The 24,527-nt window shown below is 40.0% G+C and overlaps 1 protein-coding gene across 1 annotated transcript; it reads right to left on the reverse strand.

Moving 5' to 3' along the window:
- Window positions 1-11,501: 11,501 nt before the first annotated feature.
- Window positions 11,502-23,002, reverse strand: DLK1 (delta like non-canonical Notch ligand 1). The gene is made up of 5 exons (XM_050336547.1): window positions 22,875-23,002; window positions 21,957-22,020; window positions 21,397-21,527; window positions 16,842-16,983; window positions 11,502-12,619 (listed from the first exon to the last, which is right to left on the reverse strand). The coding sequence occupies exons 1-5, from the start codon at window positions 22,951-22,953 to the stop codon at window positions 11,878-11,880; spliced, it is 1,158 nt and encodes a 385-aa protein (XP_050192504.1). The 5' UTR covers window positions 22,954-23,002; the 3' UTR covers window positions 11,502-11,877.
- Window positions 23,003-24,527: the final 1,525 nt, after the last annotated feature.

A 24,527-nucleotide genomic window follows, 5' to 3' on the forward strand; every position in this document is an offset into this window, starting at 1 on the left:
ACTGAGTTCTGACTGTGCACTGCTCGTGTGAACATCCAGACATGCAGAAGTGTTTCTACTGTATTTTCTTCCATTTACTATTCAGTAACATGACATGTTTTAATACAGGTGTTGTACCTGAGTTCACCCCGTTTTGTTCCCTCAAAGACCTTCTGTAAAGTTGTTAAGCAATGGATAGTCCTTTTTCTTCAGGAGTGCTCTGTTCCATCAACATTTGCTGCTTCCACACAGTGAAAAATACACTTGCCTCCCAGCTTGCACAATTTAAGTCTTATCACGTAGGTAAAGGCAGCCTACTGGCAGTCAAAACAGACATGACTTACTTTGCATTTTTCATGATACCAGTACCTGTGAACAGAAACTTCACAGATTTTCAGATTTAACTACTACTGGCTTAGTTTACTTTAAATGATAAAGTTGTGGAAAAAGAGAGTAACTGAATATGAACATGAGAAAGAACTGATTTTTTTCACTGCCTTTGCCCTGGTTCTCCCTGAGGTTCAGTAGGGCAATTTTAAGGATGGGGTTTTCAAGGAAGCCAAATGACTCAGGAGCTCTAGGTCAGCTGGTCTGGGTAATCTACAGTACCTGGAGGAGTGGAGGAGCACACTCTGACTGCACAGGCTGTGGAAGCAGAAATAGCACAGCTCCATCAAAGCATCACTGTCCTGACCTAAAAACCCAGCTAGGGAATGAGTTCACAGCCGCAGGGGTAGCACTGAGCTGACACAGCTACCCTGCTCTCCCCCTCCATGCTCTCCTGAGCATGCCGCTTAACACTCAGCCTACACTCATAGTGGATTTTATTTTATTTTTATTTTATTTTATTTTATTTTATTTTAATACTGCACTCTGAGTCTCTGGGGCTTCAGTGCCACGTAGGATTTAGCACATCCATCAAGGCACTAGAACAAAGGGCCATGCCCAGAAAAGTAATGAACACATGCTGTCATAACATGACAGTTAAAGTAACCTCCCTGCCCCTGTGAAACCTTCTGTTTCTTCAGCCTCCTCAGCACATATGCTTTACCAGCTCAAACTCGCTCTTGCACTGGTAAATATGTATCATCAACTACCCTTTGACTATTTTATGCTAACACAGTCTATATCCCTGCTGGAAAACATAATGCCATTTCATTTGGTTTAGTAAGCTTAAAGAGGGTTTACTCAGTTGCAACCAATACCACTGGTTGTTGGGCAGTGTGTTTTACCATCAGACCACAGACACAAAAACTGGTACACAAAGGAGAAAAAACAGGAATCAAACTTCTGATATTTCTTTTAAAATCTTCATTATGGAATAAAAGCCTTTCAATAGTTCAAGAAGCACTGAGTAGGGGAGCAGCTCTAAGATAGACAGAGTGTGACGGAGGCATAATTTCTTTAATTTTGAGGAAAATAAAAACAATTACCTCTCACAGGACTTCCAAAAGAATGAGGTGATGTTTGTTAATTGAAGCTTTTATTCTAAAAGTATTTTGGTGCTATTGATTAGAGAAGGAATGCAGACCAGAATTCAGAATGAGAGTCAAAACCAGTGCATGCTAAAGTGTTGTCTATCTATCTTATGCTTCAACTGAATGTGTCTCTGGTACAAATAAAAACAATATTATATCACTGTTTTTCATAGGAAGAAAGAGTTCAAAACCCAAACATATGCTACCATCCAGCCTTTGTGGTGACAAATCTTTCTAAAATACTTGCACCCGAGAAAATCCTTCAGCCCTCTTCCACCATGGTCCAGTCTCAGCAACTCAGTTGTTCTGGAAAGAATCACAGAATGGTTTGCCATGGGCAGGGACACCTCCCACTAGACTACATTGCTTCAAGTCCCACCCAACCTGGCCAACAGTTCCTGGGACAGGTAATTTACAGTTTCTCTGGGCAACTTGTTCCAGTGGCTCACCACCCTCATGGTAAAGAATTTCTTCCTTATATTTAATCTAAATTTCCCCTCTTTCAGTTTGAACCCATTACTCCTAGTCCTATCACTACAGTTCCTGATGAAGTGTTCCTCTCCAGTTTCCCTGTAGGCCCAAAAAGGATCTAAAAGGCAAACACAGCAAGACTAACCGTTCAGTAATGCTGCTTCAAAGAAAAGTTGGTACTTATTTCTCTTATTTTCTTCTTTTTAATAATCAGTTCAGTTACACTTTTTAGCACCTATAGAAGAGTGTCATTCACAGCACTGTTTTTGTTCCCTCATGTCAAAATGATATCTCACAAGTAGAAATTGACTCTGCAGAGTGTACTTTTTAAAAAAAAACCTGACCATTTGGATAGAATGAAAGAACTACTGGAGCCTTGCTCCAGCCAAAATTTTTGAGCCGAACCAGCAGTGGTGTGCCAAGACAAAACAAGTTTGCCATATGGGTGATGCACAGTGCCTTGTGAAGGACTAAACCTATATATCCCAGCAACCATATGATATTCTCAATGAACTTGAAAAGAATGCATTCAGTCAAATGAGAATGCAACTCTAGGGCCCTCTGTGGCTCCAGTTTCTAATTTCAGAATAGGAGCTTTATCCTGAAATCTTTATTCAGAGACATACACACACACGCAAAAATTGAATCAAACTGCAAATGTATTTTCTTCCCACTTGCCCTTTTCAAGAGCAAGGATCTCAGGCAGGCTTTGAATAAACATTATGAAGCTTTTCAGTCTAACAGTCTTAAAATACCCATTTCTGCCACTGGAAGGAATTCAGAGGAAGGATCTGAGGTCCCTCACACTTCAGGCTCAGAGAACCACATGCTTCTGCAGGATAAGAGGTCACCACAGCCAGCTGCATCCTGTAATCATGTGCAACTAGCAGCTCACAACAAACATAAGGCATCCTGAGTTCACTGAAACAGAAAGACAAAACAACTCAAATTTTTTTTTTTTTTTCTCCAGGATGGGCAGCTTCATGCAGCCTGTAACCAGGGCAGTTAAGGCACAAGAACTTGCTATCTGTGAGAGAATGTATTTCAACCAGAAGCTCTATGATGTTGTGAGGGTTGATCTCCTACGTGCAGGAGGTGTACTTCTACTTTTAAGAGGCTTGACATTTACATGGAATGCTTGTTTCTGATAAACCTGGCATTGGCTGCCCTCACACTTGTTTTACCTATTGCATTAATAACTAGAAATTCATGACAGCCCAGTAAAACTCATGTCAAAAGGACAGCAAGTCTGTATGAGCAGCCCTCAGAATTGTGCTGTTATGCTTCAACACGACTGTCAGATTATTATTTTTAAATAACAAATAGAAAAGACAATGTCTTCTCACTCTTGGAAACCAAGCTGGTTTTTTGCTGAGACTTAAAACAACATTAGTCTGAGAGCCAGATACTAAGCATGGGAAACATGAATGTCGATGATTTGCTTCAAGCATTGCTATTGCAGCTCCAGCACAGGCTCATAGAAAGAGAATTGTCAGACAACTTTCAGTATATGCATGGTTTATAATATAAGTGCCACCAAGACAATACAAATAGTAGCAAATAAGGCTTGCTGAACGATTGGACAGAAATACTACAGTGCATTTAGAGTGCATTGTTAGTTGTGTTGTTTCTTTGGGGGTTTTTTTTTGGGGGGGGGGAGGAGAGTGCACTTATTATACTGAATATATGTTCCCAATATATGTTCTCAAAACCCAGAGTTCCCACTTCTCCCATAGCTGTAATTATCCTTCCCCAAACACGAAGACAGATATACACACAGTAATCGCTGCCAGAGCTTTCACAAATACCTGTGTAAGGAGCAGCTATCACCACTCTATTTGCAGTTTCTATGTATGATATGGCAAGTGCACCATCTAGTCACAGCATTGCTCACTACCACAGCCATGGCCTGCTAAAGCACCTTGCAAACATTCAAGCACACACTGTCCATGTTCAGACTGTTCCTTTTTTCATTATTAGTTTTTATTTTTTTTAATACACAACCATTTGCATCACTTTAACTTCAGGGAAAATGTATTTCTTTAGGAAAAACATGAATACTGATTGGGCAGAGGCTTGTGGGCAGCCTTAGCTGGAACTTTTTCAGTGGAAACTCGCTCATTTGCAAACTCAGCACTGCCCACAAGAGACAGAACATATGTAAGTGTTTATTATGAGAATACATCTGAAGACCTATTTAGGCTGATAGTTTAATGCTCCAATATTTGTACCACAGCCTTTAATAACATTTTGTCTCCTCTACATCAAGTTCTTCCAAAGACTGGTGAGAAGAAAGAACAGCAAGGAACCCTTTTAAGCTACAATTGATTTTTGAAAGACATCACAGTCCTATCCAATAGAACAACACTATTTTTGCCGAGCTGTAGGCATCATCAGGATACAGACGGCCCTTCAGCACCTCAGGCATTTAGGATAGTCTTTGCTGAATATCATCAATCCCATTTCAACCTCCTCAATTCCTCCTCAGCCTTCTCTTTAAACTGTGAGATGGATGCTAGACACTCACCCATAACAGGATGGCCAGTTCCTCATCATCTTGTAGTGGTCACACATACCCTGCCGCCTGTAAGCAATTGGGTAGAGTATCGCAAATCTAACCACCACATCTCAGGGGGAACAGAAGGAAAGAAAAAAGCCTGAATTCCCTGCTTCTCCTAGCTATGCCACCTACTTAGATTTCCTCCCCTGCCTCAAGCTAGTCACGCCTGCTAGAACGACAAGGACTTTGAGGTTCATTGTTTCCAGGTTAACTGGGTGGCCTTCATTCCTCTTCTGCCTTGGGACTCTGTGGAGACCATCCCACTGTTTTACTTCACATCCTCAAAGCAAATGCTTGGACTCACCATTCCATTGTCTCTTTAAACTAGGCTATTTCTCCATTTTCTTCTTTTTTGTGTGCCACTGTTAAGTAGAACATGAAGCCTTTTGCTAAAGCTGTTAGTGGATTAAGTCTGCATTGATTTGGGCATGATCTTCCACTGCTAAATGCTCTACCACCACTCTGTTTGCTTTTATTCATGCTAATGTAGTTAGCATGAATAGTTTCAAAGACAGATGTATTGGAGACACTAATATGCATAGTGTTAAACAAGCTCCTTTACCCCCAAACTCATACTTCTGAAAATGGTATCAGTGGACATGATGACCCTGGATCTACCTACTTATGAACTGGAGAAAGCTACTGGAAAGAGGTCGCAATTTTGTTACTTGGCCGACAGAGTTAACAATCTCCAATCCTTCCTACTGGATTCTCTAGAGAGTAAAGTCTTGAGGCTGGGGGGACAGCCTGAATTTTTTGCACCCTTTTTCACCAGTCAGTTTTGGGTTTTTTCTTTTTTTTTTCTGAAGATCATGACCGTAGGATAGAAAAATGAAAGTCTCCAGCCAAGATCAATGCGGAATCCGTGCAGTAATGAGCAAGATATCAAAAGGACTGATATTCAAAAGGAAGACGACACCCCAAGGTAACAGCAGCAGTTCCATTGAAACTATTGGACAATTCCAGCTCTCTGAAGGGGAAAACAGGACTGAGCCTGCAGGCAGCTGTGCAGAGTAAACCTGATAAAGCTGCAGCTTCTCCCTCTTAGCTCCCACAACCTTGCACGTGCTCTATAAATCGCAAAACTAAGATCTCCCCTGCTGAGTTAATCTCTTAGAGTATAACAGCCCTGCAGTTGTCTAAAGAAAAACTCCCTCAGACAGAGCTCCACATCAGACTTCGTTCCTTTATGGCTCTTTCCCAACAGTAAGCCCACACGTGATTCCTTATGCTTTCATCTCTGGCTTCCAGGCAATCTTTGTTCTCTCTCAGCAAGGAGGCATCACTAACTCTTTCTTGGGCTCAAAACTACAGAGACTGCTCCAACACTCCCTGAAAACAGCCTGCCTCTCATATCTCTCAGCAATCCAGGCTCCCAGCCACCAGATCAGTCAGATCTCCTTAGTCCTCCAAGTCCCATTATTTAGGAAGAAAACCAGGCACAGGTGAGAGCAGAGGCTTGAATCCCTTCAAAGCTTACACTTGCCCATGATAAGATGCAGGACTCCTGAAATACTTCCAGTAATTTAAACACTGGAAGGTAGAATGGAATAACTCCAATCAACTCCATGTTTATTTAGCCTCTTGAAATATTAACTATTTCTTTTTGGAAATGTTGTATATGCACAACTCACAGCAAGCTGGGAGATGCCTGCATCTGCTCTGGAAATCTGAGTGAAGTTCTGTCCTTGAATTTGGCACAAAAAAAGTTTTAAAAAATTAAAACATGTATTTTCCTTTTTATAATTTAAACACCTTTGAAAGTCAGTAAGACAGAGACAGGTAAAGAAAAATTTCACCACACGGTGTGAGGAGCATGAGAATGAATATGAGATCATTGATAAAGTTGCTGTGCATGCCCTTTGGGGTTTAAAAATAGACAAGTAAAATGGGAGAGGCTAGGAGTATACTAGTGTACCAAAATCTTTCAATTTACCTGAATTTATGTAAAATACTCATTGGTTTTCCTTTCCTTATTCTTAATTTCATCTCAGCGACTCTTCATTTAAGCTATCTTCATTCAGGTAGTTTTGTTTATAAATCATAGAATGCTAGAATGTTTTGGGTTGGGAGGGACCTTAATGATCATATAATTCTACCTCCCCTACAGGGGGCAACTAGACCCAGTTGCTTTAAGACCCATCCAATATGGCCTTGAACACTTTATACTGTCTGCATTTGATCTATCAAAAGCCATGTACAAGTTAGATGAATGGCTAAATTCTACTCTCAGTTTAATTTCAAGTGAGAACAGCAATTCTGTTAGAGAAACGTTGTCTTTCTCTATGCTGCAGCTCACCATGGCACGGGCAGTGGTTACCTACAGACAAAGAACTACTGGCATGTTCTCGTTCTCTCCTTTTGCCATTTTCCTGTAACCAATCACTGGGAATAGATTATAAACTTCCCGATGTTAAATGCGAAGGTAACAGTTTGAAGAGATTCAAACGGTTCTGTGTTCAAATGCTGCCATCAAGCGGATATACACAGTATAAGGCTGCAATAAATATCAAGCATGTAATTCTGAAAGAGGAAAGCTGATGGAGAGAGGAAGAATAAAACAGTATTTTTGCTCCAACCTTCAAGGGGAAAAACATTATAAAAACATATTTGGTCCAATAAAATCTCCTCTTTAAGCCTGGCTTAGTCCCTCTTCTTTATATTATATCACAGTCATATTTTAGCATCTTTAAAGTTGCTCAACCTTGTCTTTGAGAGACCATGAAAATAAAAGAATGTTGTTCTGTGCCTGCAAAATTTGTCCATATTGCAGTGGATTGCAAAGGACTACACTCTTCACTATGTTCCTATGAACTTCTCTGAGACCCTCACTCAGATATGACCTCCAGCACAAGTTCTCCATCTTGAGCATCATTTTGAGTTTTAGAATTAATGAACAAAATTAATTAACTCAATGGTTCCTTCAAATCCCAGAGCAACAGTTCAGTTTCTATTTGAGACTGAAATGTTCCCCTTTATATGAAGTCTTGTTTGCCCTCCTGAAACGTTATTTTAAAATAACCATATCTTCATTTCCTTCAAAAAAAATGAGGAGAAACTTCAAAATATTGTTTGATGTCATAAAAGCAAAATTTCATACCCAGTATATTATCTGGGTTGATCTCATTTGATGGCCACAGAGATGCAACAAAACTGGCCCTCAAGTGCTGGCTCCAATATGGGTTGAGCAACTACAAAAGTCTTTTCTCAAGACACTTCTTTCACCTAAGCCAGTCAGAACTGGATATTTTCCTTAGCTGTGTGACATCCAGAAATGCAAGCTTTGTCCATGGCTCCTTCACAAGAAATGCATAGTAAATGAGATGTGTTTTGGAAAATTCACACTGTATGTATAGTACATGTGCAATGATTTCATGTTCTCTGGATGCATATACACATAGTTCTGCCAGGAAAATCTTGTATTAAAAAAAAAAAAGAGAGAGAGAGTTCTATATCTGTAGCAAATTGTTTTGCCCTTAAGGCTGCAATTGAAAATAAATTCGCCAAGGCAAATTTGAGAACTTGGAGAGGGAATGACATAGTTGTGAAAAGTATTGTACTCAGGCAGTGTAATCTGTGCTGTTGTCTTCAGGGACAGTTTGTATATATTCCTGCAGCCAGGTCCTTAACCAGTTTCATACTGAAAAGCTGAAGGTCTGTTTTAGATAGGAATACCATGTTCCACCTGGACCTAAATATTTCTTTGAAAACAGAACTCAGGTTATCAAACCCAGAGAGCAAACTAGCTGAGCTGCTATGGATATATCATCAGCAGATGGTTTAGCATTTACGAATAGGATACTTACTGATCAAAAGCAATGCATATATTATTGGTTTATAGACTGATATCAAGAATGGTAGTAAAAAATAAAAGCCATGTATGTCTTCTATATTTAGATAGCCTTGTCCAGAATTCAATGATTTTTTCTTCATATGTTCTACTTTTACAGCAGACAGAGCTCTCCCCCACTATGGTTGTGAAATATTCCCCTCCCCCAAAACAACCAACCTCCCCCCAAAAATAAAACCAAAACAAACACTTAAAAACCAACAAAAACCACCACCACCAACAAAACAAAACAAAAAACAAACACACACAAAAAAAACCAACAAAAAAGCAGAAAAACATCCACAACCTGTCTCTAAAAACCAGGTAATTGTAGAACATCTATAGGTCTTTTTTTGTGAAAATAGGAGAAACAGAGGCTAAGATGGCTCAAAGGGAGATAGTTAAAATACAAATAATATTCTCCCATACATATCAATATTCTCCCATACTCTGGGGACAAGAGGGAGCCCCTGTCCTTAAAAAACCATCCCACTGTCCCAACCCATCCCTCAGCCTAGTTGTCTGTATTAATTTCTTTGTTTCCACAGGCAGTAAGGCAGAGGTGAGTTGGAGTCTCAGAGACATCACTGCTGACTAAGGGAGAGATTGGGAAATATAAAAAAGGTGAGACATGGCAACATAGCTTCTTACCTCTGGCAATAAGTATCACAGATATGTTTTTCTCTGTCAATTCATAAATAATATGTAGTATTAACATAAAATTGATGTGGTATCAATGCTCTGTCTTTTCTTTGTTCTTATGTCAGTGTTTATGCACAATGCTTGTTTTAAACTTCTTGCTTTGGAGATGTGTTGCAGGCTACTGATCCAAATCTTTTTTTTCATCCCAGTTCTCTGTGAATGATGTGGTGATAAGTCTTTGGAGCTATTCACTACACTAACAGCACAGATATGAGAAACAAACGTACCTATGTTTAATTCTTTTCAGGAACAGAGAAGCTAAAGACAGCTATTACTTTTTCCAGATTTTCATGTTTAAGGTAACACTTTTTCCCTTTGGAGAGTATGGAAGGACAATAGCAGCCTTCTATGCTGTTCAGTGACACCACCAATGATAGGAAGGATACTGGGAATTGAAATCTGTTTTTTCATGCTGAGCAGATGCTCAGCTCACATACAGAAAGAAATACACTGTGATGGAGGAGCTGCCTACTAGGTCAACATGGCCAAAAAAAAAAAAAGGTAACGTTTTAAAATGTTTAAAATACAAAGCTTTGTTACTTGAAACCTTGCTCTGGCCTGAGCAGACAAAGACATAAGGGCTGAGGGAGCTTCTGCTCAAAGGGAGATAAAGGTGTACAGCTGACTCAAGAATTTAATCACTGATTCCTAACAAGTGTCTAAAGCTGTAACTGGTTCTGAATCAAAGCTGCAAGCTACCTAATGGAGTTATCCATGTTTCTGATTATCTCCAAATTGAGCCTAACATATTTCTAATCACAGAACAGATTACATTAAAATGCACAAAACTGAATCATATGTTTAAAATATATTGTTTTAAAAGAAATGTGTCAATTCCTGGGACTCATGTTTCATGGCTTGAAATTCAACTCTGTTTACCCAGTTTTACATTCATCTGGGTTTCTATGTCACCTTCAGACTTCACTACATCTAACTGAAAAGTTGCTGGGTTTGATGAATATTTGTCTTCCCAACAAGAGTTCTGACAGGGAGAATCTGCTTCCTTTAAAATTTTCACCCTGTTTTCTAGAAGTCAACTTTCCATAGTAGTATCTGAACACTATAACACTACATTGTAAGGCTATGATATGTGCAAATATTATCAGCAATACAGCAAACTTGCTATGTATGCATAGTAATTAAGTGATGTTACAGGAAGAAAAAAATTCTACTGTAATACTCTGCATGTGCTTTAAAGCTTTTTTGTTTTGTGTTGTTTTGTTTTGTTTTTTAATTGAATAGCTGTTTGTGGATTTGGGAATAGACAGCTTAGAAGCAGCTGCTAATAGTTCCTATCTAGGGTGGCTGGGGAAATAAGTTGTTACTTAACAGCAATTAAAGATATCTTTAGGCACAGTAGTTAAAAATTATTTGGTTTTGTTGGGGTTTTTTGGTTGGGGTTTTGTTTGTTTCTTTCTTTCTCTCATAGGGAGCAGTCAGTGTAAGGCTGACCAGTTAGGAAATGAAGCTGGAAGAAGGTCATGCACCATGGTGGGACATACCCATGCCCTCACCAACAGCCCAGTCTCACAGAAGCTGAGCACATTGCCAGAGCTGGTGCTGGTAACCGTGTCCATCGACACTTCCAGACACAGCAAGTGTGAACCAGGTCCAGGGTCCATCCATGGGCTCCAGTCAGGAGCAAAATGAGACAGGGCCAGAGACAGGGCTGGAGCACAGATACAAAGGGTCTGTCCAGCAGATGGGCTACCTACAGAAGGTAGTCCCAGATCCACCAGCAAGTAGAGGTGAGGACCAGCACTCTTACACCGTATCTCAGACCAGAACAGCACTGGGTTGACCTGAAACGGACCTGGGCAGGGGATGGGTGAGAGCCCCAGGTGAAGCTCCTCAGGGAGGTTAAGACTTACTAATGCCCTCAGGCCCTTGACAATTTTGTGGCTTTCATGACCCTTTGCCTGTTTGTCAGTGCTGATTTTGATTCTTGAAAACCTTGTCCTCGCCTTGAAATGCGACAGAAAAAGCAGAAGTGAAGAATTAAAAGCAGTTGTTCTATTTCAGGTGACACGTGACATCTTTTTATTTCTCCCCATGACACAGGCATGAAGGATACTTCTATCAGCAGAATTCTTTAAGGAGTATTTATAGAAAAGTCAGAATCAGATCCTTTAAATCTCTAAAAGGTCTCTAGAAAGCAAGTGTGATCAAAGACATTGAACACCTTTTTAACATTTTAAAATAGATAAATAGAACAATTTATAGATGCAGCATTTCAAGCAAGAGACCTTTGACCTGAAATTAATATCTCAAAGACCTGTAAGATTCTATAGAAAGAGTAATCTCTCTTATAGGCATGTAAAAATAGCAAAACTGACTGAATAGCTGAGGCACCAGTGTGAATTTGCTCCCGTTGGTTGCAGTCTCTAAAGTCTTTATCACGTATAGCGGAAGAATTAAGCAGGGACACTTGTAGCATACTTGGCTGTAGCGTAACATTTAAAAATGAATAAATAAACCAGTATAGCCCTTAACTGCTGTTTATTTTAAAAAGAAAAAAAGCATTACTAAGTAATTTACAAGTACTGTATTTGCCAAATACACTACACACAAGACAAGAAAGCTGCAATACAGTTCCAGTGGTAAATTATTTTTTTATTTTACAAAAAATAGCTGCCTTAAAAAGAAATAAAAATTAACATTCCTTGCTCTTTATCCTTTTTTTTTTTTATCTTTTATTTTGGGGAATGAAAAAATCCTTAGCTAGACAGATACATTTCTTCATTATCACTCAGCACAATTTACAGCAAATATACCCACAAATACTGAGACCAACCACAGGCAATAAATTTTACATATTGCTATTAAAAGTTGCAAGTTGCTGCTTGGCTTTCAAGGGCCTAGATGGCAGTGTAGTTCTTAGTGTAATTAGTCAATTTGATCTTCTCTGGGAAGATAATATTAACTGAGAGGTTTTCCCCATTGTTAGACTTCAGAAAAAAGTTCTTTTTCTTGCGCAGGAGATGACTGTATTTGGCATTAGCAAGCCACATTTCACATTTGGAAAAAAAAACAATCCCCGTTGTACCCAAGACAACAAGACATGTAAGCAAGCCCAGAACAACAAAACATATCACCTGGCTTCTACTCATAAAAGGATCTGCATTTTGGATTGTTTCTTTCACTGTTATTTTCAGGATTTCTTGCTGTTGATGCACTGATCTATGATGAGCTTTTGAGGGTGGCTTGTAATTCTGCTTATGCTTTGTTTCCATATTCACTCCAGAAAGACTTGTGTTTTTGCTGGGATGTTTGCAGGTAACACCAGTGAATTCTGGTTTACATATGCATTCAAACCCTCCCTGGGGATGTTCACTGCAAGTCCCTCCATTCTCACATGGGCCACTGGCACAGAATATGACACGGCTGCTGCAGAGCTTTCCTGTATAGCCACGGGGACAAGAACAGCTGAAACCCACACCAATATCTGTACACGTGCCTCCATTTTCACAAGGGTTGGATTCACAGTCATCTCTATCGATTTCACAGAAGTTGCCAGCAAAACCAGAAGGGCACAGACAGGAAGCATGTGGTGCAAAACCGTTGTCATCAACACATGTTCCTCCATTCTGACAGGGAGAGCTAGAAAAGATAACAAACAAATAGACAAAATTGATGTCCAATGAAAGGAGCTATTTTGAAACACTTTATATAACAAAAGGAGCTGGTTTTCTTCAAAGAGCCAATTCCAAGTGCAAATCCACTAAAGTCAATGAATTTGAACCAAGAATGAGTTTGTTCAACAGCTTTGCCAACACAGATTGTAATATTTTCTGCTGACCCTTCGGGCAGGATTAGTATACTAGTATATAAATTCAGTCTGAAGGGCTGTGAAGGGATTTTAAATTATTTCAAACATTTATTCAAATTAAGCTTCCCACTGTTTTCATACACTTGGAGCTATTTAGCTGAGCAACTATTCAGACAAGACAGAACAAAGACATGAGCAGCAGGGCTGCTTCTTTTCTACCTGATTACTCATAAGATAATCTATATATTGTATTGGTAGAGCAAAACAGTCTGCCATAGCAACTACATTTTGTTTTTATTGTGCCTCTCTGGTGTTTCATGACACAAAAAAAATTTTAGAAGCAAGCAGATACTTTCCTACAAACTGCTGTTCAGGTAAAAATTTTGATAATTATAATAAAAAATATAAATGAGATCATTTCAGCCTTGGCAAAGACAGCTGTAATGTGAGGGCAGGACCATAGGAAACCAAGTCTTTCTGCAAACTCTTTAAAAACTTAACAACTAATAGCCTGGTACTATGTTTTAAGTGACATAAATTAACTGAGAGATCTTTTTTACCTTTACAATGCAATTGTGCCTTACTGAGCATAATACCAAAGGACAGGCCCACCCGCTGACTGGCATAAATGTGTCAATTCAGTGGATCTATGCAAACTGGACTTGGTTTTTCAGCTGTCTCTGCTGGCAGTGAAGGGTCCCTGGGTCCCAGGTTTACAAATAAATCTCAAATCCCACTTTCATGACAGTTCATCATATATGAACAAAGCTTTTAAAACTTACTTTGTAAAAAAATGAAAAAGATTTGGCAGAACTTAGGACAAGCCTCTTTGGCAACACTTTTCTCGAAGACATACAGCACAGTACCAGTTGATAGTTGAGAAGTCCAAGCTGTTATTTAATTGTTACATTTTCAGGGGAAAATCCTGGGGATATTGAACATCACAGCTTCATGGATGCAGACATTTCGCATATGCAGTGGTCAGTAGCAACAGGCCATTATGGATTTCCATGGTGGGACACGGGGACTTAAGAGATCTGTTGATGTCTGAATGAGATGACTGTGAAGGACATCTAAGCTCCTGACTACAAGTGGTCCCTGACCCCTGGTCAGAATAAGGCCGAGCTATTCAAATGCCCACCCATTGCTCTGGGACTAGCTATGACAGAGATTACTCCAAGCACCTCTGGCTTCACTGGGGACTGAAATACTTGGTGGCCTCAGGAGGCCCTGAGTATTGTGATAGAGGAATGATCTGTCTGTTTGCTGCTGCTTCCACATAAACTGCTGTGTCCTCTTGTACTGTCCTTCACTGTAGATGCTGGCTGGAAATAAAAGCTACTAAAAGAACATATTGGAAGTCTGGAAGCAGTATTAGGAAAGGAAAAGGTGTCATTGTCCCTGAGCTTTGGCAAAGCCATTGTTAGTGACAACTCAAGGTGATAACGACTTTAACACAGTAACCAGCCACTATGTCTCCTTTAAGTAAAATATGGAAGTTGCAGTTGTACAGTCTTGGGAGTGATTATGGACTTCTTGAAGAGTTTAGCACCCTCTCGTAGCTTTACAGGTCCCATGGAAAATTGGCCAAGCTGTTTTGGATATGACAATCTGTAGAGGTTTGAACCTCATGGCTGGGTTGAATTTCAGGTTTTTCTAGTGAAATGGGAAGAAATTGCTGGAGAATGTATGTCTAAACTTTTTTCTGAACCTTACAGAAATGTGAGCAATTGAAAAAAAGAATAGTTAAGAGGAAATATGCAGACTTTTGAAAATTTTATTTATTTATTTATTACTAGTATTTATTGCATTTGTCTAATTTAAATATATTTAAATAAATGAAGCCTTAATATTTATTTCCTTGATTAAATTCAGTTTCTTTGCATTTTTGGCATTTTGACACTGCAAGGCGTGGTACATGAAGGGTTAGTTCTGGAAATATGTACATACCACTTCTTTGCTTTCCAGATACTGTGGTTTCTTTTTAGAAAGTACCCCTTGAAGCTCTGCTTTAAGGCAAAACTTGCAGATATATGTAAAGAGACTAGAACAAACACTTTGATTTGTGAATTGTCTTGGTTCCATCTGTGAATATTAACTAAGGAGCCAGCAGTAATGGTAATTACTCAGTAATATCACCATTGTTAACATTACCAGTGAGGTAGAGAGGAACTGAAAGGAAGTGAGATGTGAATGAGGTCTTTTTCCAGGATGTGGGATGCACCCTCTGGTGGACTGTGAATTGTTAGCAGACACAGAATGCTTATGCTGAGAACAGTTGTCTTTTTGAACTAAAAGCAGATTTTCAGAGCCTGCTGCTCATTTTCCTGAAAAAAGACAGCTTCTTAGAGAAAAAGAATCACTGTTTCAATTATGTTGTTTCCTTAAGAAAAACTGTTTATGATTTCCAGACTAGCTCATGAGCATTCAGTTCAAACACAGAGTACCAACACAAAAATGTAGTTTCAGCAATTTAAAACCATACGGATTTTAAGGAATTACATGGAACTAATTTGTGTTATTTTGTTGATGCTATACTTTTGAAACTCACTTGTCCTTTGGATATATGTTCACACTGAAGTACTGAAATAGTTGCTCTAGAGATGAAAAGTTGAGAAAGCTATTCATACCCCCTACATTAGGCAAGTGGCTTGGGTATGATTCGTTGTGCATTCAAGGAACTTAAATTTCCTCATTGTCAATGAAGAAAAATAGGCAAATGAGAGTAGCTATCTTAGAAGCTGAAAGTCAATGCAGACAGCACTGTGTGAGTGCTTTTAATTTACCAATTAAAAGTAATCGTAAAAAAATTCACTGACATGAAGTTGTGGAAAAATAGCAATTCATGCCAGAGAGAGTGAGAGGTGTTAACATTCTTTAAACAAGAGTGTACAAGTCTTCAGGAAGATTCAATCATAAGGTAGATCTGAATATTCATTACTATCTATTGCTGAGCAAAAAGAGAATCAGAGGGTAACAACAGAGAGCAAGAAGGCAATCTCCTAAAAGAAAACTGTGATTTTAAGGTGATAATTTTACCAAGCTTGTATCCAACAGAAAGGCATTCTGTATGCATATGGGACTAGATCTCTGACAAGCTAGAAGATTTCACCACTTCACATTTTCTTTAACACTGAAAGGTCTTCATTTTTTTAAGTATTTCTACCAGTGCATTGAAAGTTCTTTAGTCCCCTGACTCTTGCCCTTTCAGTGAGCACCTCAAATCTGGCTCTGTCTTCTTTGCTTCTGCCCATCAGGTATTCATATACATGGGTACGTTGCTCAGAGCCTGCTCTTCTCAAGGTTAAATAATCCAGATCTCAGTATCTCCTTATAGGAGAGATGTTCCCACTCTTTAATCATATTCATGGCCTTTCACTGGACTCAGTCCAGTATGGCCATGTCCTTTTTATATGGGGTAGCCCAGAACTGTACCCAGCCCTCTGTGTCTCACCCTGTGTCTCACCAGGACTGAGTAGAAGGGAAGGATCACCTCCCTCAACCTACTGGCAATGCTTTTCTTAATGTTCCACTTCTCTTAAAGAACGCAGAACAATGGTCTCCCACATCCTGTTCTGATAGTAGTGAGATTATCTCCTTCAGTAACCTGTGGACATATCACTATATGTCAGTTAAGAAAAATGACAGATTGGTGGACTAGATGTTTTCGTGCAGGTAGCTTGTGTCTTTGGCTACTGTTTATATTCTACAGTCTATATTCTTTGTACATACAGTTATCCCTCACTAGAGGTGAGAGGACAGGATAGGAGGTTACTTCAAGTTTTTTTACAAAAATCATGTGAAAGCATAAATTCACCACAATAAAATGTGCAAATTAGCACTTTGAGTACTCAAATTGTGCACAAAAACTAGTGCTGATAATTTGTAAATCTTTAAAATATTTACAGATGAGATTTGTAAAGTTTAATAATAATATCAGCACTATGAAAGTATTATGTATTTTAGGACAGAGATACTTCACTTAGCAAAGAATTCTGAATACTAGTCAGTAGAAGTGTGGATTTTAAATTCATACCAGAAATCAATATTTACCCATTAATAATGCAGGGTCCTTTCTTGAGATGGCAGTTTTTTCCTGTAAATCCCTGGGCACACAGACAAATATATCCTCCATCACCAGTCTCTATGCATGTTGAGTTATTGGTGCAGGGCTTTGCAGAACATGGGTGAATATCTGTTTTAAAAAACCCAACAGGGCTCAGTCAGTCTAATGAGAAAGAGTAAGTAAACGGTATGCAATATTTCACATAAAATGCAGCTTTAATAATCCTTTATCATGCATTTTATTAATTCTGATCTTTTCCTTCATCTGTTAAAATGGAGTTCAAGTTGTTCAACTATTGCAAGCAATTTCAGCTTTTCTCTTTTTAGCGCCCCCTTGCAAAATATGTTAGAATTGCTCCATTCTATAAATGAGTAATATTAAAAGTAAAATATTAGTTTGGGAGAAAGAACTTCTATGTAGTCTAGCCATCCTTTCACAATCTTGGCTTCTCCATGAGCAGAATTCTGATAAAGCAATCAGGAACTGGGAATCCTCTCTGCTCCCTGCCCATATCATTATGTGCTTATGAACAAAAATTTCATAAAAACAGAGATCAGCAAGTTAAAAACAATCTGCTAAAATTTCATCTTTTGGCTGGGCTACATTCAACCCTTACATAATTGTACCAGAAGAGAGAGCTATATGATGTCTGGATACAAAGTCACACATCTCATTTTCTTTACAATTTCCCTGCTGAGCCAATTCCCACTCAAACAGTTAATGAATTTTTAAAATAATTAAAACTAAATAAACAAACAAGTGCATATTTTAGCCAGCTTATGGAGCAGCTGCAGAGAAGTGCTGACTGGAAGCTATCTGATGCTTTGCACACACACACTTTCTAAGGAGGTGAAAAGAGATTTAAGGGCATTTTTATTTTACTTTCCACAGCACAAAACAAAATTTACACGACATCATGAGGTACGGCAAAATTTTAACCATAGCAAAACAACAGCCTTAGCTTTCAAATACAATCTTCACTGCAAAAAAGGTTCTATTTCAAATGTATTAGCCTGTTCTCATTGCAAGACAACAACTTAGCATGCACTTTGAGTGTAAGGTCCAATTTTCACAAGGACCAAAATAACCTTGAATGCTTTTCGGAGCAGTTTTGTCTGTCAACCATTTTCTCAGGCTCTAAAGGCAGCTAATAAAGCATGTACTCTCTGATGCAGGAGCATGGAAACTGTCTGAAATATATATATATACAGATAGATAGGTATGTATCACATAGGTATACACACACATATACACATACATTGCTGTCAGGGATTTAATTTTAAAACATAACTTAAAAGGTTGTTGTACCAGATCCTTTTAAAACATAATACATACACAGCCTCAGTTAGCCCACTTTCTCTATTTTCGCCTCTCAAAAGGCGAACAACTGACTTACTTGCTTTAAGTGATAACTGAATCTCAGATGAGAACTCAAAAAAAAAAGTTGATACATTTACATATGTATTATGAATGGCAACAACCATATTACCAATAAATTAATATTTGCCTAAAACTAAGTTGTCATGCTGCAGTACATGAAGCAATCACTTAGTGCTTTTTGAGGAAGACACATCTAGCAATGGTGTGTCATAGCAGAATTTTTAACTCCTGTCTCGTGCATGCCTAGCATGGGCATTAGAGGCTTTACCTGCAGTCTCTGATGACATTTTACCAACACATGCCCTTGGCAAAGCAGTCAAGTGACAAGCGGCACAGTATACTCCCAGCTCACACCATGTGTTGGCTTTTTAGACAAATTGAGGCAAGGATTCAAGCAGAAGGTCATGGACCTGCTAACATGACTGTGTAGGCACAGCCAGGGGTCACAAGAGGACAGATCTGATTTAGCAAGGTGGATCACATATTCTGACTGGGCTGTCATTTTTTCATGGAAATAAATTGACTAAATTGATTTTCCCTTTGTTATGGGCAGTGTTTGATGTGGTTCCTGTACTGTGCAGTGTGTATCAGCTGCAGAGGGAAACTGCACTCTGCAGCCTGGTTCCAGGTGTTCATATTCCTGACTTCGAGGCTGTGTTTCCGCAAGCTGAGAAGATGCCATGGCATTCAGTTGGGCAGGCTGGTGCACTCCACTGCAGAGATTAATCAGCAGCGTTAACACTAAGACCAACTCACAGACGTGTTTCTCCAAGTGTCACGTCCATGCGACTGCAATAATAGTCATAAATGCTACCACTGATTCGTCTCTACATGTTTACAGCGGATCAAACACAAGGTATAACCTGCATGCCTCTGAAGTACTGGGAAGGTAATTTTTGACCTGAACTGAGAACCAGGCTGCCCACACTAAAAAAAACCAGCTACCCAATCACAGGCATTAGCAAATCACTTGGTGATCTAAAACTACTCCAGAAAGGAGCTTCCAAGACAAGGAGATCATACACTAACTTTTCTAGAAAACAGAAAAAAAGAGATATCACCACCAGTCCAAATCATCTTTTTCACTCCTATGCTTAGCAAGCAAATACGATGCTGTGACTACATCTGTATTTCACAAATATTTCAAGTGTTGGCAGTAGCGGCCAATGAACTCCAGACCCTCCCAGTTTTCCCGTCTGGGTTTTTCCTTCTATTTTCCTAACCTGATCAAGTTTCATTCAGGGGTACCTGTAAATGAGTTGTAGCTGCCTGTAATGACTTTATACAACCAGAAAACTGAAACAAGGTTTTTGGCAGAGGATGATAAGATCAGGGGCTGAGCAATCAACTCATTTGAGGTTTCCGTGCTTTATTGGGTCAGGATAACAATTTGTAGCAACTTTCCAGTAGTAAGAAGACGAGAGAACTCTTGATCCCTTGTGGCTAACCAACGCATTTAGAGTAGGTAAAACCACTGAGATGAAAGACTGTCAACATAACATGTCACTGTAGATGAAAAGATGATTATGTCTTTTCGGCTGAATATTCTTGGCTGTTCTTCATGAGGATCTAGATTCAAATCAGCAAAGAAGACTCTAAGATGCCTCTGAGTGTTAAGAGAAATAATAGTTTCTGCACTAAAACAAGGGATACCTTTTCTGGTATTACAGGACTATGTTAATGATTATGTAATAAATTAATATTTTTCCGTAAAGAGATGGGTAGTAATTTTCAATGCATTCTTTTGCATCCTAAGTATCAGTTGCAAGAGGGAAACTTTGCAAGGTTCAGAATTGCGAAGATATATTAGTACTAACAAATTCAACCAGGCACTTAAAGCTTTTAAAAGTAGCTGTGAGGATGGTACCTTTAAAAATGTGATCCTTTGTATTTACTGATAAGCAATAGAACTGAGCCTCCTAAGGCGGTGGTTGCTCTGTCCAGATTTGGAAATCTATGATCGTAGATCACAGAGGGAACCATTACTCCTCACCAACTGTAATGAGTTTAGGTGGCTGGCTGCCTCAGGTACAAACACATCTGTGAGATGTGTCCAGAGTATCTGAGAGCTTACTGCTACCACAGCTCCTGTAAACATACCAGGACTAGCTTTAAACTAAGAAGCCTCTATTCTCACATGTGCAGCCAGTGAGTACTGGCTGTAAAACCTGATGAGAAGGTAAATGAGTACCTGAGAACCTTGCACCAAAGTCCATGTCACTGCAAGGATGTGAACTACCCAAAATCTTCCTAGTCTTTTAGTCATCTTGAAAATCTTACCCAGCTCAAACCGTCATCATTAATTACTGCTTTGGCTATGCATTGGAGAACTCAGGAATACTCTAGAAATTATAAGCCGTACACCAACAAAAGCCTGAAAGGCATTCAAAGAGAATGAGTCCCTGGACACCTGTCCTCTTCCAGCTGCACCTACGTGGGCAGAACAGGTGCATGCTCCTGGATGTTCATGTGTTTTCTGTCTCCTCAGATCTCTTTGATTGAGCATTTGCCTGTGTTAGCCAAAATAAACCAGCTCAAAAAAGGCCAATTATTCAGCTTGCTTCTGCTAAGCTGGCTCATTCTGAGTGGCGAGAGGAGAGAGAGCCCACACACAGCTCTTCCCTCTCAGACCTGAGAGGGAAGTGGCAGCCTGTTCAGGTAGACTTTTTTCCTCAGTTGTAGTAATGTTACTCCACTGCACCATCACTGGGTTAAGCAAAGGAAGAAATAAGCACAGTGGTTTTGTTTTCAAGAAGTATTAAGAAAGTAGCATATATATATATATATATATATATATATAATCTGCTACATAAATATTTCAAATTATATTTAATATATACAAGACAACTGTATTTCTGTAAAAAGGCCTTATATTAACAAGGGAGCAGTTATTTGTTGGCCTTGCCCATGATAATCAATGTTTAAAATAGAATGAGTTAACACTTTGCCCACACATACACCCAACTACAAAAGACACTGCATGCTCCTGCCTTAATTATTATACAAGTTTGAGGTTTATGTGCTGCTGCCCAGAATACTTTTATTATCTGGAGCTACCATTTAGTATTTTAAAATTAGTTCTCCATAAGGCCTTTGCATGTCTCCAGCACCAGATGGGGCTGCTTCCCTCACTTGCTCAAGGACAGGAAAGGATGTGCAAACCTATGTCACAGAGGCTGCCAACCCAGCCCTCCTCACAGATGCATTGCCAGGGTTTGGCACAGCTGCCGTGCAAACACCCAGGGAAAGGAACACACTGATTACAAAGAGCACCTTGCCAGCCCGGTTGACACCTGAAAGAAATAAAAGACAAGATAGAGACATAGTTTATTTTTAATAAACATAATTACAAGGATGTTCCCCTTTTTGAGGCACAGTAAATAAACTTTTGTATACCAAACTGGACTATTTGAACAAAAGGATACCATCAGTGCTTCTGGGACACTAGAAGGAGTTTATGTGAAGAAAACCCTTTCATTCAGTGAGAAAGAAAAAAGGTAATCGATGTAAATAGTTTGTACTGGAAAAAGTAAATTAAAAAGGTATCTAGACATCTATGCTCTATTATTGCAGTTACTGTATTGTAGTAGAGTTCTGTTCCATTACAGTTCCATGTTTTCAAAGAGCAAACCATTTCGGCTTCTCTCTGTTTTACCAGGACTATGAATTATTGAAGAGGTCCACTCCCGTGTTAATAGCCCTGTCTGACAGATCTCTTTTACCTGCATTCATTGGGAGATTCACAAAATCCGTTCTCTGGGTGACAGCCAGTTCTACAGTTCACGCCTGGAAGAAGAGATTTTTTTATAAACATCATGCGAGAAAAATTAACACTCAAAAAAAAAAGCCCATCATGTCCTATACACACTACTGATGTTTTAAAAGAACACAGACTGTATAATGTACTGTTTTTTTCTTCAAACAAACGTTTTTGCAACGTAAGATTTTAAATTAACTTAATCTGGAACATGTTATAGAATGTTCCTATGGGGCAAGTGAAATGACATAAAGAATTAACAGCAAAAGAATACTAAGTCACTTTAGCACATACAACGCATATGTAATATCCCTATACACCGCTTTAAGAGAAATGTCAGAGCAGATCCATGGATGTCGTTTCACAGCATGCTGCTCCAAATGCATTGTTTCAGAACCACTTGAAACGCAAAAGTACCTTCAGTCAGGAAGGAACTTACATTTAAAATAACTTACAAGAAAACTCTTGAATTCATTTCAATCCTACATCGGGTAAAAATAATCACTTTCATTAAATCATGCATAGATAAGGAGAAGATACCTCAGTCGCAGTTTTTGTTTATGTTTGTTTAAGTATTTGCATTAAGTAATACTCTGAAATATCACCGTTAGCCACTGACACACTACGCCAATGGAAGGAGAAAAGCATTCCATCTGCTGCTAAGGAAAAGCGTCGCAAAGGTACCAGCATCTCTGGCCGGAGCAACGACTGAGCAAGCCTTTGCCCTCGAGGGACTGCGGGAGGACTCCCGCCACCGCCGCTGCCCGCCTGGCCCCGGCAAACTCCCGAAACTTTCCCAACTCGCCTCCCCTCACCGCGACATTTCCCGGGCAGAGGATCCCCGTGCTGCCGGTGCCCGCCGCGCTCCCCGCGCCGGCCTTACCTGGTGCTGCGGGCAGGACGAGGGGCAGCAGGCAGCAGCAGCAGCAGCAGCCGAGGAGCCCCGCGGCGCGCAGCCCCATGGCCGGGACGGGGCCGCTCCGCTCCGGCCGCTCCGCGGGGAGCTCGACGGACGGCGGGGCCGGGAAAGCGGCAGCACCCCCCGCCCCGTGGCGCAGGAGCCCGGCGGCGCTGCGGGCGGGGGGAAGGAGGGGACGGAGGGCGGGGAGGGCTGCCCGCCTCCACCCGCGGGTGGGGGAGCTGCCCACGGGGCGAGGCAGCCGCCGGTCAGCGCAGCCCCTCCGAGCCCGCGGTCCTGCGCTGGGGCGGCCGGCGGAGACGCGCCGCTTGCGCACCTTGCGCTCCTGCGGAATCCTGTAAGGGAGCGGGAGAAGGGAGGTCTGCTGGTGGGGAGGGGTGTTAAACACGCCTCTGGTCTCCTTAAAACTTAACTCCAGCTGTTCGCGCAGAGCTAATTGTGGGGCTTGTCTTCAGAAATCTGAAGACTTCTCTCCTTAGTCATTGGCATCAGAGCTCCAAGTCTTTCAGGAGAGACCCGGCAAAAAGCACGGAAGGTGAAATATTGTATGTTTCTGAGGCTTCAGAGTTAAAAAAAAGAGATCCCACCAAAACACCTCAAATTCTACCTTCAGCAGTCACCGAACAGATCAAGAAAAAACATTAGTTCCACCACAAGGCAATTTAAATTCTCCGTTTTGTTCTGTACCTTTTGCTGTTAAATCTCTTTATTCCTCCTTTACACTGTCCCTTAAGGAAATAGACTGCATATTTCTTATTCTTTGTATTTTTTTCTTGTTCATTGTTTTCTTCTTTTAAAGAAGTTCTGCTGGTTTTTAGGATTCCTGAGGGGCCTATTTTCTGCCTGCAGATGCAGTGATTTCTTCCATCAGACCTCATTTACTAATTTGTCTGTTTTTATGTGAAGCAACTAGAGATCCTTATAATGTGATTTAAAAAAAAAACCCTACACAGCCATCTGCTTTTCCCCTAGAATTACAATGGCCTAATTCAAGATTACCTGTCTGAAAATATACACACTGGAAAGCACACACAAGCTTCAGGTTGCCCATTTACTGGTACTTTAAGGCAATGACGTCACTGATGTTGAAAAGGTTTGCTGCTGGTAATGCTGTCTTTTAGTTTTAACCGAGAATGGAGGAAGTGAAGGACAGAAAAAAGGAAGAGTAGAAAACGAGGGATAGTTTAAAAGATAACACTTAGGAGTAAGGTGTGAGAGGCAGAAACTGCGTCTTCCAAGCTCTCCAAAAGTTTTGGTATAAAAGTAGGTTGTACCTATCTGACTCTATAGGCATAGATTGTTTCCATGGCTTCCCAGCTTGTCTTATTTCCCTTTTACTACCAAAACATTACTTTGCCTCATAGCTTTTGCTGTAGCTCACCAGACCAAGCTTTGCTGGGGTATGGTCAATGACACCTTACAGAAGTGAAAATGTGCAGTGGTAATGATGCTTGATCCTTTACTCTTCCTTTCTGTGAGCCTGTGCTTTTGTAGGGTAAATATTAGCAGCTCTTTGTCAGTCTGTTCACTTTGCTTTTATTCTGGCTTTCTTAGTTATTTGTTCACATTCATGCTGTCATATTTCCAAGGTTGCCTATTCCTCTCATAGGTAGTAAA

Source organism: Myiozetetes cayanensis, unplaced genomic scaffold (genome assembly GCF_022539395.1).
Source record: "Myiozetetes cayanensis isolate MyiCay16 unplaced genomic scaffold, myiCay2020 scf6-25, whole genome shotgun sequence".
Classification (NCBI taxonomy): Eukaryota; Metazoa; Chordata; class Aves; order Passeriformes; family Tyrannidae; genus Myiozetetes; species Myiozetetes cayanensis.